General features: G+C 32.8%; 2 protein-coding genes across 2 annotated transcripts in view; both read right to left on the bottom strand.

Annotated features, from left to right (window-relative positions):
* The window catches only part of LOC130645559 (cytoplasmic tRNA 2-thiolation protein 1-like), a 57,553-nt gene extending 51,409 nt beyond the window's left edge, over positions 1-6,144 (bottom strand). The window contains exon 1 of the mRNA XM_057451586.1: positions 6,134-6,144. The gene's annotated coding sequence lies outside the window, so the exon portion shown is untranslated. The remainder of the gene's footprint in view (positions 1-6,133) is intronic.
* A 4,216-nt stretch (positions 6,145-10,360) lies between these two features.
* LOC130645558 (serine/threonine-protein kinase haspin-like) lies at positions 10,361-18,217 on the bottom strand. Its single transcript, XM_057451585.1, has 14 exons — positions 18,194-18,217; positions 17,314-17,500; positions 14,931-15,070; positions 14,285-14,436; positions 13,857-13,945; positions 13,389-13,476; positions 13,156-13,241; positions 13,035-13,065; positions 12,885-12,925; positions 12,430-12,521; positions 12,203-12,315; positions 11,518-11,710; positions 11,324-11,426; positions 10,361-11,029 (listed from the first exon to the last, which is right to left on the bottom strand). Exons 2-14 carry the CDS (start codon positions 17,430-17,432, stop codon positions 10,840-10,842), a joined length of 1,437 nt encoding a protein of 478 aa, XP_057307568.1. The 5' UTR covers positions 17,433-17,500; positions 18,194-18,217; the 3' UTR covers positions 10,361-10,839.
* Between the last annotated feature and the right edge of the window lie 53 nt (positions 18,218-18,270).

Raw genomic sequence — 18,270 nt, 5'->3', positions numbered from 1 at the left:
CTTGTCAGAGAGTTGGTATTTTGGCCATATTCGTCTGAAGAATGCCATTTTTAGTTATACCCTAGATACAAAAACATTAATAATTAGCCCAGTATTTTGTTACTCGCGTAGGTAAAAAATTGGGTTTACAAAAGAATCTCCTCACATCTATCAAAATAAAAAGTTGTAACACCCTGGCAAGGAAAATAAAATTGTGAAAATACGAATTTGTGAAAATATGAAGCAGAAATTTGCCTCACTCATCTAAACATTGTTTTTCATGAGAGATAGATCTATAAAAGAGGCGCACATCATTGAAACTTTTTTAATTGGTGAATTGCGCTTTTGGTCAGTGGTTTGTCCTTTTTAAAAGCAATTTTCAGCAAGAAAAATGCTTAACCGATTCAGGTAGGTCTCACTTGATCAGGTGAGTTACCCCAATCAGTGTAAAAACAATTAATTAGTAAAAGATCCATAGCTTAGTTGGTGCCATAGTTTAGTTCATTGCGCCATATAGCTTTAGTAGTTATAACTCTCGCAGTTTGTGTGGGAGATCAGGGGTTCAATTCCTCTTGGCGATTATTTAATATGGGTGAATGCATGTTAGTCCCAGGTTAACCAACAAAGCTATGTGAGGCAAATTGGGGAATCATTTCGCTTTTAGAGATCCCCTTTTCATGATTTTTAAACGATCTATGGCGATCTTTTCGCTTTCTACGATCATGTTTTCATAATTTTTAAACGATCTACAGCTATCTCTTAGCTTCTACGATCCCGTTTTCAACGAACTTTGTAATTGTTAAAAAAATTTTAATATAAAGACTATAAATAATAGTTTAATTATAGCTAAACGAACTTCGTAAAGCAAATGTTTATGCAAACTTCTTTGAAATGATACGAACTACATACGAACTTTATTTTAAATGATACAAAATTTATACGAACTTGTAGTTTTGATGATACGAAAAAGATTGTATTAAAAATAAAATTATACAAAAGATTTAATAAATCGATACGAAGTTTTTAATATGAATTATACAAACTACGTAAAAACATTTTGAGACGTGTAAACCCTTGAAAAAATGCCTTCACTTTCTGGGGCACATGGGACTTATTATGAAGCTGCCTCATATCTATCATTATCACAACAGTTTGATAACTGGTTTTGTTTTTTTAAATTTTTTGGAGATTATCTTTGGTTCTTTTAAATTTAGCATTTTTCAATTTTTTAATCACACAAAAAATGTTGTTGGAATACTGTTATACTAGTTATACTTTAATCTAATATACTTTATAAACTTAAATTAAAATTACTTATATGATAATCTAATATACTCTAATATACTTATACTTTATAATATACTTTAATCTATTAAAAGGCAAATTGTTTCTGTATTTTTATTTGTGTGTCATACCGATATATAACTTTACTCTTTATATGTTAATAGCAGGACTTAGTGCACTTCGTAATAACTAAAATAGGTAATCACCAGTCTCTGTAGAACAGTCGGAGAACCAGCAGTACTATCACAAAACCACCAATGAATAGATAATTCCAATATCAACCTCCCGTGCCAAAGTGATTAAATACACTAATTATATACACAACAGTCAAAGACCCCAATTTTTACTGGCTATTTCCTGTCCCTTGTACATGAACAACAGTCCTTGTAAAAGTCAACTTCACAAACAACTCTCAAAGTGTTATAAACTTCATTCTAGGTAAAAAAATAATAATCAAAATACAAAACATCGATCTTTTTTATTCAGTTCATAAAGATTCACGATTTGAATTAGCAAGAAAAGTGTTGTTTGGCTAGGGGAAGATATGTATTTTAGACGCTCGTTAAAAAAGGTGGTCGGCATAGGCCACAACTTCCTGAATGACAGAGTCGGATTTTGAAAACTCTTTTCCACACAAACTGCAGTAGTCAATGTCCCTGATTTTATTCTTACTGAGCTCGACCAACAAAACTTTGTTTGTGCTGTGTTCATTGACCTTAAAAAAGCCTTTGACACTGTTGATCATAAAATTTTGTTAAAAAAACTATGGTGTTTTGGCATCGGAGATGGTTCGGAGCCTACTTAACAGGCTGAATGCAGCTGACTCCTGTAAAAGACACAGGATAAGATCTGCTTCATGGAGACGCTTTTGGAGTGCCGCAGGGATCTGTGTTGGAGCCCTTGCTCTTTCTTTTGTACATTGATGACTTAAAATCTGTCATCAATTCTAACTACCACCATCTATATGCAGATGAAAAATAATTATTTTGTCCCATAAAAACTTTTTTGGCAACCACAGCCAGTTAAAAAAAGGTTGAGAACAAAACTATTAACTGTATGGGTATTCCTTTGAAGAGGAGTGAAAAAGTTAAATATCTTGGGGTAGCATTTGATCAAAAATGCAATGGGAAGAGCATAATAAATGACATAAATAGAAAAATACTAATCAAATATTCTAAAATTAGAACCATTGCATCTTGTTTAACACCTTACACAAAAAACCTTTTATTAATGCACTTGTCATGCCATATTTCAACTACTGCTCCTTGGCATGGGGTTGTGCCACCCAAGGTAGATTGGGAAAACTAGAAAAACAAGGGAATATTCACTGAATAATTTACTCATCAAGAACGACGCCATATTAGTTTTCAAAGCCATGAATCACATTGCTCCTGATTACATGCGCTCAAAATTCTTTTTGGCAAAAAACTGACATAATCATCAAACAAGAAGAGCTTGGAAAAACGGATTCCCTTCCCTTGGTCAGCATGGAAGCCTTCCCCATTTGAACTGCAAAAGTGTGGAATAATCTTCCAGACCAAGTGACCTGTGATGGAAGTCTGCTTTCGTTTAAGAGTTCCATCTCTAATGTATTTGGCAAATTCTAATGGAGATCACTTTTTAACTTTTGTTTTTTACTCTTTTTCTTTTCAATTTTCACAGAATATAAATGTTACTATGTTTGATTGAGCTGAGGCAGTCTAAGGTTTATCATTCTTTGTTTATTTTTTGTTCTAGTGGACCCTAGTGGAAACAATCCACTAACTACAGTACAGTCCAGATGTAAGCGTACGCGTACGCTCAAGTTTCACACCTTTTTCTCGGAGGCGGTAGTTGTTTGTCTTTTGTTCTTATTAATTATCTTGCGAGTCTTGTAAGTCATTAACTTGCGCGTAATAAACAAAAGATTATCGAAGAAAAAATAGCTTATTATAAATGCGCGTAACTATTGTTATAGTGTTAACATAACTATTCCCAATAGCATAATTGCAAATGTTATCAACTCTATCAATGTGACACGAAGAGCCATTGTTTAATATTTTTATTAAACAAATGTTTTGCGTGGAAACTAAATAAACTAGCGAGAAGGCATTGTTGGTTGCACGGGTTAAATAAAGCTTTTAAGAGATAGAAATTATTATATTTTAACAAAGATTGAAACTTTAATTTTAATAGAAATGTTTATTTAGATTGCATTTTAAAACTTTAAAAACGAAAAACGGCGATAGAAATGTTTTTTTAGATCGCATTTTAAAATTTTAAAAACGAAAAACAGCGATAGAAATGTTTTTTTAGATCGCATTCTAAAAGTTTAAAAACGAAAAACGGCGATAGAAATGTTTTTTTTAAGATCGCATTTTAAAATTTTAAAAACGAAAAACGGCGATAGAAATGTTTTTTTTAGATCGCATTTTAAAAGTTTAAAAACGAAAAACGGCGATAGAAATGTTTTTTTAGATCGCATTCTAAAAGTTTAAAAACGAAAAACGGCGATAGAAATGTTTTTTAGATCGCATTTTAAAAGTTTAAAACGAAAAACGGCGATAGAAATGTTTTTTTAGATCGCATTTTTTAAGTTTAAAACGAAAAACGGCGATAGAAATGTTTTTTTTAGATTGCATTTTAAAAGTTTAAAACAAGAAACGGCGATAGAAATGTTTTTTTAGATCGCATTTTAAAAGTTTAAAAACGAAAAACGGCGATAGAAATGTTTTTTTTAGATCGCATTTTAAAAGTTTAAAACGAAAAACAGCAATAGAAATGTTTTTTTAGATCGCATTTTAAAAGTTTAAAACGAAAAACGGCGATAGAACTGTTTTTTTTAGATCGCATTTTAAAAGTTTAAAAACGAAAAACGGCGATAGAAATGTTTTTTTAGATCGCATTTTTTAAGTTTAAAAACTAAAAACGGCGATAGAAATGTTTTTTTAGATCGCATTTTAAAAGTATAAAAACGAAAAACGGCGATAGAAATGGTTTTTTTTAGATCGCATTTTGAAAGTTAAAAACGAAAAACGGCGATAGAAAAGATTCGTTATATCACATTTTAAAAGTTTAATAACGAAGAGCGGCGATAGAAATGATTTTTTAGAAAGTTAAAGAACGAAGAACGGCGATAGGAAAGCTTCGTTAAATAGTGTTTTAAGTATTTAAAATGTTATCAACTCTATCAATGTGACATGGCGATCCATTGTTTGATAGTTTTATAAAATAAAAGATTTGCGCGAAAACTAAATAGACAGCGAGATGCATTGTTTAAATCTTTTAAGAGATAGAGCTGTTGCGCTGAAAAAAAACAAAGACAATGTTTTTAACAATAAAATGTAGGTGATACTATAAAACGTCAAAAGTTATATTTTTAGATTTTTTCTTTCTTCGGTATTAAAATTTAATTTGTTTTCGAAATCTTATCGCGAAGGGAAAAGTCCCGAACGTAGGGTTTTCCCGTTTGCGTTGCTAAACGTTGCTTTTTATAAAAAGAACTTTTAAAAGTTTCGCATGTTAAAAAATATATTTCGACGATAAAGAAATATTACTAAAAGTTTTAAAAGTAGCATTAGCTTTTTTTAAATATTTAGATCATTGCATTTCTTGTTTATAAAAGAGCTTGTGTTTTTTAAATATATCAGATTAAAATCACGTTACTATAATTAGTTTCGTTGTAAAAAAAAAATTAAAATTCAATGGCCTTCGCGTTTAATTTTTTCTCGCGCAGAGTATTGTTTTTAAACAATGTTTCTTGCTATGCTTTTGTTCTTAACACGAAGCAATTATTTTCGCGCAATTTGAAAGGAACTCGCTATCCTATTGTTTTTTTTAATGAAAGCAATTATTTTTGCAAGTTGAGCGTACGCGTACGCTTACATCTGGACTGTACTGTAAAGGTTTTTGTGATTTTCTGAATATATATTATTATTTTGAATCGGCTTTAACAGTTGCGTGGCAGGCAAAAAGATGCAAGCGGTAGAGGTCCTTTTTAGTCTGTTTCTTTGCACACAAAGATATCATTGCAACTTTATATAAATATATGTCAATCAGAAGGTATCTATTTACACTCTTTTTAGTTTAAAACCTAAAAAATGATTCTGTAGAAAGAAATAGGCTAAAAAAGACATTTTTTCAGTAAGCTTCCACATATTTCTTTCAGAAGGGCTAAGCGCGGAAAATGTAAACATTTAAAGGTCTATGGAGTGTTGTGTATTGACAGCGATCGTTATTCTGATCGTTTTGTGATACACGGTTTACTGCTGGTTCTCTGGTCGTTTTAAGGAGACTGGTGGTTCTCCTGCAGTTCGTGGGGTCGTGTAGTAGTTTTCACTCTTGTACTTTGTGCAGGAGACCTGGGTTTGATTCCCCTTGGTAGTGATTCAATATGGGCAATTGAATATTACCATAGCCCTGGGTTAACCCAACCTAATTGAGTTTGTAGCTCAAAGAGAGCATTAAATACTCCAGGACTCCCAATCAAAGCCATGGCCCCTCCTGGAAATAATAAACAGGGTATATCCCTCTATATTTGTGAGGCTAGCCATGTAAAATATGCACATCTGTGTGGTTGGTGGAGACTGAGGTTAGCTACCTGTTTTAGTTATTACGAGTGCACTTTGTGTTTTGGATGTTAACAATTTTCTGTACACAAAATTCATTGGAAAACGAGGAGAATTAGTGACTATGGCTAGTTTTAGCTAACTATTCATATTCAAAACTATTACAATAAAGTAAAGTTAAATTAGTCAACCACGAGCATTCGCGCTTCTAGCGTCCACCATGTTTAGCGTTCGAATTACACAGCGTGCGCATGCGCATGAAATTCTCCCTTTGAAAGTCGGAGGGTCGCGCAATCTTATCCCTATCCAAGCGGCCCACACACCTTAAACTCAGATAGATAATATAGATGTGCATATTTTGCATGGCTAACCTCACAAGTATCGAGGTATATACCCTGTTTATTATTTCCAAGAGGGGACATGGCTTAGATGGGGAGTCCTAGAATATTTAATGCTCATTTTTGAGCTACACGCAGCCAATTAGGCTCCGCGCTCCACTAGAAAACTGCCGGCAACATCCAACGGCCCACCAATGTGCCATCTCTCCAATTTCCCTCATATGGCTTGGCTTAACCCGGGCCTATGTTAACATTCAATAGCCCCCATGTTGAATCACCGCTAAGGAGAATCAAGCCCTGGTCTCTCGCACAAAGTGCGAGAGTTATAACACCACTAAACTACGGTGCCACACTCCAAGAGACCTCGGGGCTTTTCCATCACTAAAAAAAGCCTGAAGGCCCAGGGATCGAGGCTGAATTTCTTGATCTATATAGCAACTATAATAATAAACAGCTAGATACAACATTGGACAAAATAATATGCCTAACTTAGAAAACAAGGCCTCAAAAAAGCGAACCAAAAAACCTATAGCCCAGTTAACATAACGTCCCAAGCTAAAGCACGGTTGAAGGCAATGATTTGACGCTCACAGAGTTTCTAAGACGAACTTTTAATTGTAGTTTACAGGACCCACGCTAGCTGATGTTTATGTGACTTTCTGTGACACACCTTCGTGTGAATTATCAAAATCTAAATTATTTTTCTAAAAAGATTGGACAAATATTTTTTGACGATAAAAATAGTTTTATGTAAGAACGATTTATTAAATTTTTTTTACTAGACTTTTGATAATATATGTTGTAATATGTAAATCGCTAAATTATAAAAATATATGATGAAATATTGCTGTTGTTATGGTTTTTTATGTATCTATATCAATCTCGTCCCCAGGGCTTCTTTTTCCCTTTCTGATATGCGTGCTGGCGCGAAATACATATCAGCCCTGGGAACGAGATTGGTATCTATATAATTCAACGTTTGCACTGACTACCTTAGTAGTAGGAAAAGAACTTCCCCAAGAATCTAAAATGTCTGATAACATTGATAAACTATTTTTTATAACTGGTGAAAATTGAAGGTCATTGGTGGTAGGGAAAACATGTCTTTGATTTTTTATCGTAGGAGCTGAGGTAGACTAAATGAATTTAGCCGTCAAGTAAGCGCTAGTGGCTTTGGCGAATAATCTATTATTTGCGAAGTCACTCTTACGAACAATTCTTTTGTTTCGTTGGTGCTTAATATATTCTACAAAAATTGAAAGTAATTTCTTGCTTTCGTCTTGCAAATGGCAGTGATCCAACTTCACAGAGACTAAGACGCGCTCACTCGAAAAAATATTTAGCTCTAAAGATAGGAAAGCAAATTCAAACTCTATATTTAGACGTATCAAGTGAAATGCTCTTCAATAAAAACTACCTTAATGTGGGAAATGTAGTGTTAATTGCCACTGCATCATTTTTCTGCCATCTTAGTTTGTCTTAATAATGTTAATTGTGTAGCCTGTAAGCCATATACAAAACCAATCATTCATTCTCTTCATTATGTAAAAATCTTACGTACATGTGACATTGCCTTAAAACATGTCATAAGCAACAATTTCCTTTGTTTTATTCTTAAGAAACTTGAGTTTGCGTAGCTCAAAGAGAGCATTAAATGCTCCAGGACTCCCCGTCAAAGCCATGGCCCCTCCTGGAAATAATAGACAGGGTGTATCCCCCGATCTTTGTGAGGCTAGCCATGTAAAATATGTACATCTCTTTGTTTCCATCGATCAAAGGTTTGAAATTTAGTTCCACAATGAAAACGAAGCTTGATTTTATTCACCCCTTCCTGGGATTTAATTGACACAAATGATAATCGCGAGAAACAAAGTGACACAGGTATTTATTTTTTTCGAATTTTATTTCGGCCCCAACGAAAGAATCTTCGAAAGATATTTTTGAAGCAGTTTTGTCGTGGCAGTTTGTTGGTAGCATCCCAATGCTAAAGTGAAGGTTGGAATTCACTCTGAATGTTGTTTGTTGTAGCTGATGGCGAGTCAAATAATGTACAGATGCTTTCTACAACTTCATCTTCAATATCTGCCAAATCTGAAATGAAATAAGAATTTCGATTTAAATAAAATCAGAGTGTAGTTTTAAATATAGGCACATCTAATTCACAGCTTCCTCTGTTAAACTTTAGCTGGGTTTTTTTTTTCCTATTTCATTGTATGTAGGTATGTGTACTAAATTAACATTATACAGTTTAATAAAGTGTTTTTCACCTTGTTTTTTTACTGTTTTCGTGTAAAATGTCACGAGTTAATTCATCATCCTGAGATAATGAAATCAAGCTTTCCATGCTTGAATACGCGCTGCTGATTAATGTCAATTGCGTACAAACTGCTTACAATTGTCAACGTATCGCAATTGGAGAAAATATCATCATATTCCCGACATCCCCATGAATTGTGATGGGAATCTCCACATGACAACAACGAATCCAGGCTGGAGTATGTTGAGAGAGGAATAGCCTCGTCCAAAATACAGCTGTCAAAAAACGCAGGGGGTGTAGAATCAACACTTCCAAACGAATCATTCAAAATGTCATATGCATGCTTTACTTTTCTAGAAATATCTTCTTTGTTGACATTGATGTCGTATTTGTTAAATGACGTGTAATTTGTAGGGGGCTTTAGCGTGTAAGGTATTTTCTTTCTTCTTCTCCTTGTTCACAAGACATTTTGCCTTAATTACAAATAGGCAACTGAACCTTGGAACAAAAATAAGGTGCTACCTTAAGTGGATTAATTTTCGCGAATTTCGCGAAAAAAATTACTCGCGAAATGTTTGAAGAAGGGTAATTCGCGGAAATAATTCCTCGTGAAAATTTTAAGAAGGGCTTATTCGCGAAAATAAAACCTCGCGAAAATTTAGGGAACAACATTTTTTGCTTCATCTTTTTTTTCTTCTTTTTTTATAGAATTGTTTGGGCACAGGGCATCTAATCAACGTCGAAAAGTCATGTAGAAGTTGTGATCTTTTTTGTTTTTGCCTCGTGCTTGCAGTATAAATCAACATTTACAGTCTCTGAAAGAAAGATCGTATGTCTTTGCATTCTGCGTGGGTTTTGAACAGGGTCTGTCTTCTTTTTTGCTTTCGACTGTACATCAAACTGAACGTTGGCATTACCATTCTTCTTAATAAAACTACCCATTATAACTTCATCTTTCGTTTCACAATAGAGTTCTTGTACTATTTCTTCATAGCGTTGCAACAGCAAATGGCCTTTAATACTAGTTAAAATGGTGACCATCACTATACACGCAATCGTCAGACCGCCTTGAAGTAGCGGTGATTGTTTTGTTATGAGTACTCGTTAGTTTTGCCGTTACCTTTACTCCTCTGTCTATAAGGAATTTTGTTGGGCGGGAAATCTCTCTTGGTAAATGACTGATTGTCCTTTCACAGCTCGTACGGTATATCCGTACGAGCTGTGAATCAGTGTCTAAATTAAGCTAGAGTGTGCATATGTAATGTTGAATTTGTAGCGGTTCATGTGGTATCTGAAATAGATATTTAACAAGGCTGTGTTTGCAGAAGTCCAGGCATACAATGAGAAATGTTGCAGATGTATTTGTATAGCATATTGAATAATTTTACTGATTGTATTGGTAAGCTGAACTATGTCATCTTTCTATCTGGACCACTAGGAAGTTTTCTTTTTCTTCCATGTCAGGTGTGATCAAGCTCGTTCCCAGGATTTGTTAGACTTCTTATATTTAGACCGTCCAAATATAAAAAGTTTAACAAGAGCTGGGGACGAGGTTGGGGTGTTATTTCAGATTGACATTTGGTACTAGATGTTACATGATTTTTCAAACATTGTTATTCGGTACCTTTCCCGTCGGCGTTTCAATAAGAACAGTTTTAATTCCTTTAAGGCTTGCACTAATTATGTTGGTTTAAATTTCTGATTTCTCGAAATGACTATTGTGGAGATTTTAGCATCTGTATTTTACCAACGCTGTAGGGACTACAGGTGACTGAGCGGAACTCTAATAGTGGAAGGCCGAGCATTAAAGAGAAAATTATAATTTCAAGGGAATATGCTAAGTTTTTCACTTTTTGAACAATAACTTTGCACTGACGTTCATTGTTGACGTTGTCTAAATCAGCAGGTGCAGTTGTATCAACGTTACCAGTAATTTGCAAACAAGACAACGAAAATTAAAAGTTTTTGAATTTACACCATTAAAAGATTTACAAAATATTGATTTGATAAAAAATATAAATAATTGAAACCTAGAATATAACCACAATACTTCGTAGCAATGCCCCTCACGTTCATGCTGTGAATTCAAGAATTATGATCCAATGAAACTTGCATAGGGAAAGCATCATCACAGTGAAGTGTGCGGAAGAGCTTGTCATAACCAAACCCTGGGAATTTATAACAGAAAGGAGCCATAATGAAACGGTGAGTGGACATCAAGAAAGATCGATAGATGAACAAATTCAATCCGGTGTAATGATCTTTAAAAGTGGGTTTTACCGCTGCAGCAATTGGTAGCTACAACACGTTCTACGTATAGCATTTTTACCCATCATTTATATAACAAATAACAGTATAAAATCACAAAATGGGCACCCACGAATAGAAATACTGTAATTTACATATATACAAAATTTATTTTATAAAAAAGGCCTTAAACCTTTCCAGGAAAATTAAACAATTCATCATTGTAGAGTATGTCTCTTGCTGAAGCGTAGTCTAATACACGTGCTAAGAATTTCTTTAAAGTCGTAGTTGACCTGCTGAGTTTACTTATCAACTTTTCTATGACGTAACGTATCCATAAGACATTCGAGTAGGGTGAAAACTTCTCCCATTCATTACTAAAAACAAGCAAAGATAAAAAATATGACAAGTTCTTGTAATATGTTCAATATTTTTATCACCCTTACTGCTCTCTCGATCGCTTTTCTTTTGCAATCATTTATTAACCTTTCAAAAGGCAAGGTTGCAAAGGCTATGGTAGTCATTTGGCTACACTTGTCCTAAACGAGAGGAACACCCAAAAAGCGATTTAGTTCCTTTCTAGCAGCTCTCTGCAAAATCCCAGTTGGAAACAAATTTTCCTGAGTTTTATTCGGAAAAAATCAAAAAATATAATTTGGCAGACACCGTACTTGTTACGTTTTCTCATATTTCGATATACATCAAATTGAATGTCTCCTTTCCCTTCAAATAACACTTTTTCATCTGACAAATCTGTAAACACAACACAATCATCTAAAAAAGAAAATGATTTCTGGTGTTTTCTATATCTATATATAGTCTATATAATGTTATGAAATTTTTAACGCTGGTTGTGAACACATACCTGCAAGTAGACGAGCCATGGTGAAATCAATTATCGATACTTTTAAACCGCACGAGTTTATTGTATACGGTATTTCATCCACCAACATATTTATTTTGTCGTGTTTTCCCTTGTGTATTAGGATATTTCCCCAATGAAGGTCTCTGTGTTCAAATTCACATGTACTTTCTGCTGAAGCCAATGCTGCCACAATCTAAGTCAGGAAATAGAAAGTTAAGCTCGAAGGAAAGGTATTAAATGTGGCCTAACTGTAACGCAACGACATCATGCCTAACTTAGAAAAATGACATTCTTTTCGAATTTATTCTTAATGCGGTTTACAGAGGTAATCCCTTCAAAACGCATGTATATAACACTGAAGTTTAACTCGAAAACGAGTTATCTACTTTCAAAACAAGATTTCTTGACTTCCTCCTGAAAAGTTAAACCAATTTTCCCTGCCATGAACATCGCACTACAATTAAGTTAATCGGGAGCACTAACAGTATTCCTGTAAACTTTGGAATAGTCGTAGCAGTTGGACTGGCTCTTTATCTCTAACTCTGGTATATTATCATCTACTAAAATTCCCTTGATTTTCATTAAGTTGAGCAAAAGTCTTATAAATTCCCCTTGGACTTTTTTCAGAGTAGCAGGGTAGTACATCTAATGTCAGAATGGATAACAAAATCACATAAATTCTTACTTGGTTTATTATGCTAAAAGCTTCTTTATATGTTTTTAAAGAAAGCTTTTCTAAATCAACCCCACCAAAGTTTGATTCAAATACAATATAAAGTTGGTCTTCGTCGAAGATCTCTAAATATTGAGTAGCATCATAATGTAAACAAATCACATTCGATACGAAAAGCGAATATCAGAACAAAACAACGCCACAGGTATAATAGTAGGAATAATTTATAGGAATATTACCTGGATGATCGTTTTCAGAATATACTTCTTCGTTCCATTCCTCCCATATTTTGACCAACTTTTCTGGATATTTCCCTTTGCATATGGTTAACCTAATAAACAGATGTCAAAAGTCAAGGCCAAAGATTATGGGGGGGGGGGGGGGGGGGGGGTAGTTAAAAGCTGTGAGAATATACTGAAAAGTTTTATATCCAATTAAAATTATATATCCAATAATGATTAATAAAAATGACGGACATCCAAGATTTCCGAAGTCTGATTTAAGTGATTTCAAGTTTCGGCAGACAAACTTTTTGTATAAATAGAAAAAAACAATAGCATAAATTAATTCAAGGCATCTAAATTCTAATGTAAAAAATTACATGTTTTCACACATATCGTTGCGTTCTAAAAAGATCTTGTGACAAAATCCACGTGATTAAAAGTAAAAACAGATCGGGCTAACTTTTTAATACCTATGCAGTTGAATGAAACCATTTGCAAAGTTTTCTTCATCCTGATAAAAAAAATCATAAAATAAGGCACGAGAGAGAATAGGTGATTAAAATTTCCAATCATCTAAAATATAAAATCAGATCTGAAGATAATCATGATATTTAACTTACATTTCCATGACCACTTGTGCACGACAACCTTCTGATAGGAAACAAAAAAGAAAAACAAGAAAAAAATCACAACATGCATTATGAGATGTCTGCTTTGAAAAATTCAGGAGTAATATTTTACTTTGAAATCACCATTTCGGGAACAATCTCTTCTTCTTTCATTTGAGGATATCCATTCACTAAAGTGTCACTGCCAAAAGGTACTATCTACACATCAAATGCAACAAAATAAAATTCTTTATAAAATGCAGCAGTTTTAGTGAAGGCGAAATAATTTGAACAGAAGTTGTATGAGATAGCTACCCGCAGCGTCTGTTTTTCACCATTAAAAAAAGAAAAGCAACTATGGTTAACCTTTACGGCTACGGATTGTCCATTCTCTATTACTTTTTCAAACACTTCACCATAGGAACCTTCGCCAACCTTCTTCGCAAAAGAGCATCTACAAGTAAAACACAAACAAAAAAGGTGAGGTGTATTTGTATTTTGATAAAATCTTTTTTTCTCATAGGTTTACATATGGTTACCAAATATGGTTACCAAAACAACTTATGTAACGGTGGGGTTTACAGTTAAAGTTTTTCTTCAACCATGTTCCATTGTTTCTTGGTATATAGCTGTTTTTTTTATATTCTAACATTTTAATCTTATTCAGATTAGAGGTTTAATCTTCTTTGTAACTGTCTGCAAAATTTAAATATGAAAGTGTTTGGGTTTTGTTCTGGTATAGTAATTCAAAGAGAAGATGAGTCAGTGTAAATATGAATAAGTACTAGAAATACATCTATTAATAATATGTCGCATGTACGCAATATCACAAACCTGTCAGCATAATCTTTCAAAACTGATATCGTTTTTTGATTGCAAAGATCTAATAATTTGTTGCGAGGAGATTTTGGTGAAGATAAGTCCTATATGTAAATGTAAATGAACTGATCAAATAAAATAAGATGTAAATGTTTACAAAATTTTGTACACATGTGCAGAGATCCAGAAAGAGATCTGACTATGGGTTAAAGCTATTTTACCTAAGATTATTCAGGAATACAAAATGCAAAAGAAATTTGAATTAAATTTCAATGATTCTAATGAATGGTGGGGGCTTAATTAAGTTTTTATGGTTTTTGTCCATGTCTTTTAATTACTTTCAACATTCATCAATCGAAGCATTATTAATCCTTATTTTGCATTTGAGTAAGAAATGTTATACTCTATATACATCTATTATAAAGAATCCTATCAAATCATACCTTATTAAGCAACAAGCTTGTACTGAGCGCTGATGTGTTATTAAAACTTGAACTTGATTCCAAAACCAAAGTTGAATGAGCACTTACAGTTGTTTTACGGAAAGAGTTATTTTTCGAGGTGAAAAAATTAAAAGATCGACGGCATTTCAGAGCTGAAAAATTGATGGAAAACTAAATATACCAAAAATATTTAAAAACTAGTTGTTAATCTATGAAAAAATCCACAAGTTTGCCTGTCAGGAAACCATCTACTCTGCAGAAGACCTGAATGAAGCTGCGCACAACCATTTTGAACACACAAAATACGGCTATTATTAAACAGATATAATATGTTGATATAATATACATAATATATATAACATATGCATAAAGTATACATAATATACTTTCTTAAACACCGGGGTTCCCCTGGGGTGAATGTGTAAAAAGGATGGCTCATGGCGGAAACACTGCATGTAAAAGTTCCTGCACTGGACAGCTATTGAACACCTCTCCTAAAAAAGCCAGCTAGTGATTATTACTGCAGTAAAGATTTTTAATTGCCAAAATTTTAAGATGCAAGGAATATAATTTAATGCCTAATATAGACATTTTTATCTGATTTCAACTTTTTTAAAAACCACTACATAAAATGCATAAAACTTACTGTAACTTGTATCACATGGGGTTGATAAAAGAGGTGTCGAATGTGATGTTATCTTTAACTTCGCCATAATCTCCACAACATCATCAGTAGATGAAGGAGTTGTATTTTTATCACACACAGAACTTCTCGGAGTGGATACCCTATAGGAACAAAAGAAGCTCAGACTAATTTTGAATGTACATCGTAAAAATCTATATCATATTTTCTAAAACTTACCTGACATACTATTATTGTCAATTTAAAAAACCTTAATAAACAGCAGTGTCGATGACATTCTTGGGGAAAGTGGACTGACCAACAATATCTACAGGCTGCTGTTTTTAGTATGCAAAACTGGGATAACTTTTGCAAAATCAACACAAGGCAGAGGAAGTTACATAAATTTTTTAATGTTTTTTCACTTACAAACTTTTAACCAACTGCGATAAAATGTTCACTAAATTTGAATGTCCCGGTAGATAAAAAATCTCTTTGATCTGTCGGAATAAAACATGCATACCCCTTCACTTGTCAAAAAATGCATACAGTGGGAAATTGACAATTATTTCAACAATAACCAATTGTTGCATAAAGTGTACATTTTTTTTAGTTTGAGGTTTAATAATAAATTTTTAGGTAGGTTATAACCTGGTCTTAATAATGTTTCTAAGGAAGAATGTTGGTAGTAAAAATGAAAATCGCCAATAATTTTTTGATTGAATCAAATCATAATAGCATTTAAACAAGCAGGTGTTGGGTTTATGATTCTATAATTAAATCACAACAAATTTCTAATCTCCACAAAATTTTTACTAAGTATAATTTGTGTGTAATTTGTTTTGTACAAAGCCTGTAGTGCTAAATCAGTATAATGAATTTGAAAACATGATCATTTATGCCTTATTTGGAAAGACTATATATTTTCCCATGTTGGAGACAAGTTGGGGCATTTAAACTTATTAACTCTCTTAACATAAGGATCAAGAGTCTTAACTTCTTTGTCTGCTAAAGCTAAAATTTTAACTCACATTTTAAAAATATTTACTTATATAACTGATGCTTCTGTCTCAATTGTACTATCTTTATTGAGAATTGACATTGAAAATCAATGAAAAGTTATTTTGAAAAAAACGTCTTTTTTAAAGCACGTGTTTCATGGTTAAAACAAATTCCACTTTTGTGTCCAAAATGAAACCAATTTTTTAGTTTTTGCAATTTCACATTTTTTTAAAAAAGTGCAAACTAAAGATGTTAATAATTATCATTATACCAGCCACCAGGTGTTTAAAATTTTCAGTAAATACCTAATATACTTGCAATTACTGAATTATTAAACCTATAAAGGGAACCCGAGGTATAAAATGATGTGGGACTTATGTTATAGAGCTTAAAAAATGGGTTAACAAGTCTGTGTAAATTTTTAAAAAAGCTCTTTTTGTCCTCAAGATATTCACACTTTAAGAATTTGGACAATCATGCTGCATAAATTATGTTGTCATACATTTAAGTAAAAAGCAAATTTTGACATTTTCGGACATTAATAATTTTAGACCTGTTAAGAAACGTGAATTTAAACTTTATCGATGCATAAATATTATAAAGGTAAATTGATTAACATAAATTTTTTTTGCCAAAATCACAATAAATTATAGTCATGCCATGAATTTGTTGTTAAAAAAAACATTTGTGTTCAAAAAAACATCTTGATAGTTTCTTTGTAAAAAAATTAATTATAATTATTATCAATAAAGAGGTAGCTAGTCAATTCTCACATTGATATTCTCCAATACTACTACCCTGTTCCCCACCAAATCCTAGACAGACTTCATGCTTGTCGTAGTACCCTCCTCTGTTGTGATAATTAAAATAGTATATTGACTACGTAGAAAACCATTCTTGTTAAATATATTTTGTGTGTGTGACAAAAAAAATCGTTAATAATTTTTTTATTAATATTTAACGTTCAAGCAACAAACATTTAACAAAGAGCAAAGAAAAGTGAAAAGAAAAAAATTAAAAATCCCACACCTATCACAGATTTTTCACACTCGCAACAAAAACTCATGGTAACTTGTATGTGACCTTAATTTATTTTAAAATATAGTTGTGGACATGTTTATAAATAGCCCCATGAATTACAAATACCTGCCAACAATTACTAGCAACTCAAGTATAATGTCAAACTGAAATTTCTGCTTTTATATCCCAATTTAATATATGTTTATTTAAATTAGAAAATTTTAAATTCTAGGCATTTCGAAATTTCTCCAATTTCTAACTTAAATTCTATAGTTTAAGTCTAGAGTTTCTTAACAGGGTAAGTTCTGTTAGTAATCATTATTTGATAGTTATACTACAACTTGAAATAAAAAAAAACAAAAATGTGAATTAAGCATGCACACACCAGTTATGTATCAAAACATTTTTATCCTTTAATGATGTTTCTTCTTTAATTTTGTCCCAATCGTCCGATTTCATGTCTTGCTTGACTTTAACCTTGCCATAAGTTTTAAACTTTTTCATGATGTAAATATTGTAGATTGTATAATACTAACCAAACATCAAGTTGACATCATATGAAATGTTGTTAGCTAAATTTAAAATATATATATACACAGTAAAGTATAATTGAATCAAGTTGTGAAGTTGTTCCTGTAGCACCAAAAATTCTAGAAACTGAATGCAATGTGCACAAAAACCCAACATAGTTGGATCTTCTTGCCCTGGAAACAATAGTTCCCCACAAACATATAGCTATAGCTAATATATATAAAGTTGTGTGCAGTTTATACCACAATATTTTGTCAGGCAATTATTATGAAGAAGACATTCATTGATCCATCATGTGAAGTACAAGTGTTTATTTGACTAGCTTTTAGTCAAAGCATGTTCTTGTCCAACTAAGGAAGTGGTGTAGCTAGCAAATTAGATGAGGTATTCTAATTATGTGTGTACCACCTTGTGGGTGATAACAAAAATTAATTCTAACATTAATAAGCTAGCTAGCTCTGTCATAGTGGATCCAGCGGTTAGATCATTAAGGATCGAGGGGGCAAGGAACCACAAAAATAGAGTAGCTAGCTATATGTCCAAAAAACGTCACACATTTGATTCCCATTTGGGCTAAACAGCAGTGGTGTGGAAGCTATTAAGAGCTACACATCTCATAGTCTAGCGAACTAAACTCGTTCCCTTGGCAAAAGCAAAAACAGGGAAGAGAGTCAGGTATCTTTTCTACACATCACATGGCAGGTTCTTTTTTAAAAAAAAATTTAATTTTTTACCGCCGGCGTATGTTCTTGTCTCGCTCATCATCTAATTGCAAATTCTACTTTAAATAAATTATTTGGGTAAACAAGAA

Source organism: Hydractinia symbiolongicarpus, chromosome 5 (assembly GCF_029227915.1).
Source record: "Hydractinia symbiolongicarpus strain clone_291-10 chromosome 5, HSymV2.1, whole genome shotgun sequence".
Classification (NCBI taxonomy): domain Eukaryota; kingdom Metazoa; phylum Cnidaria; class Hydrozoa; order Anthoathecata; family Hydractiniidae; genus Hydractinia; species Hydractinia symbiolongicarpus.
This window is presented reverse-complemented; position numbering and strand designations above follow the sequence as displayed.

Excerpts from the sequence above, each read along its gene's own strand:
- LOC130645558 (XM_057451585.1), bottom strand. The coding sequence starts at position 17,432 with ATGAAAAAGTTTAAAACTTATGGCAAGGTTAAAGTCAAGCAAGACATG. Across the intron at positions 13,242-13,388 it reads GACAATCCGTAGCCGTAAAG|ATAGTACCTTTTGGCAGTGA; the intron begins GTTAACCATAGT and ends TTTGATGTGTAG. Across the intron at positions 12,522-12,884 it reads GGTTTCATTCAACTGCATAG|GTTAACCATATGCAAAGGGA; the intron begins GTATTAAAAAGT and ends TCTGTTTATTAG.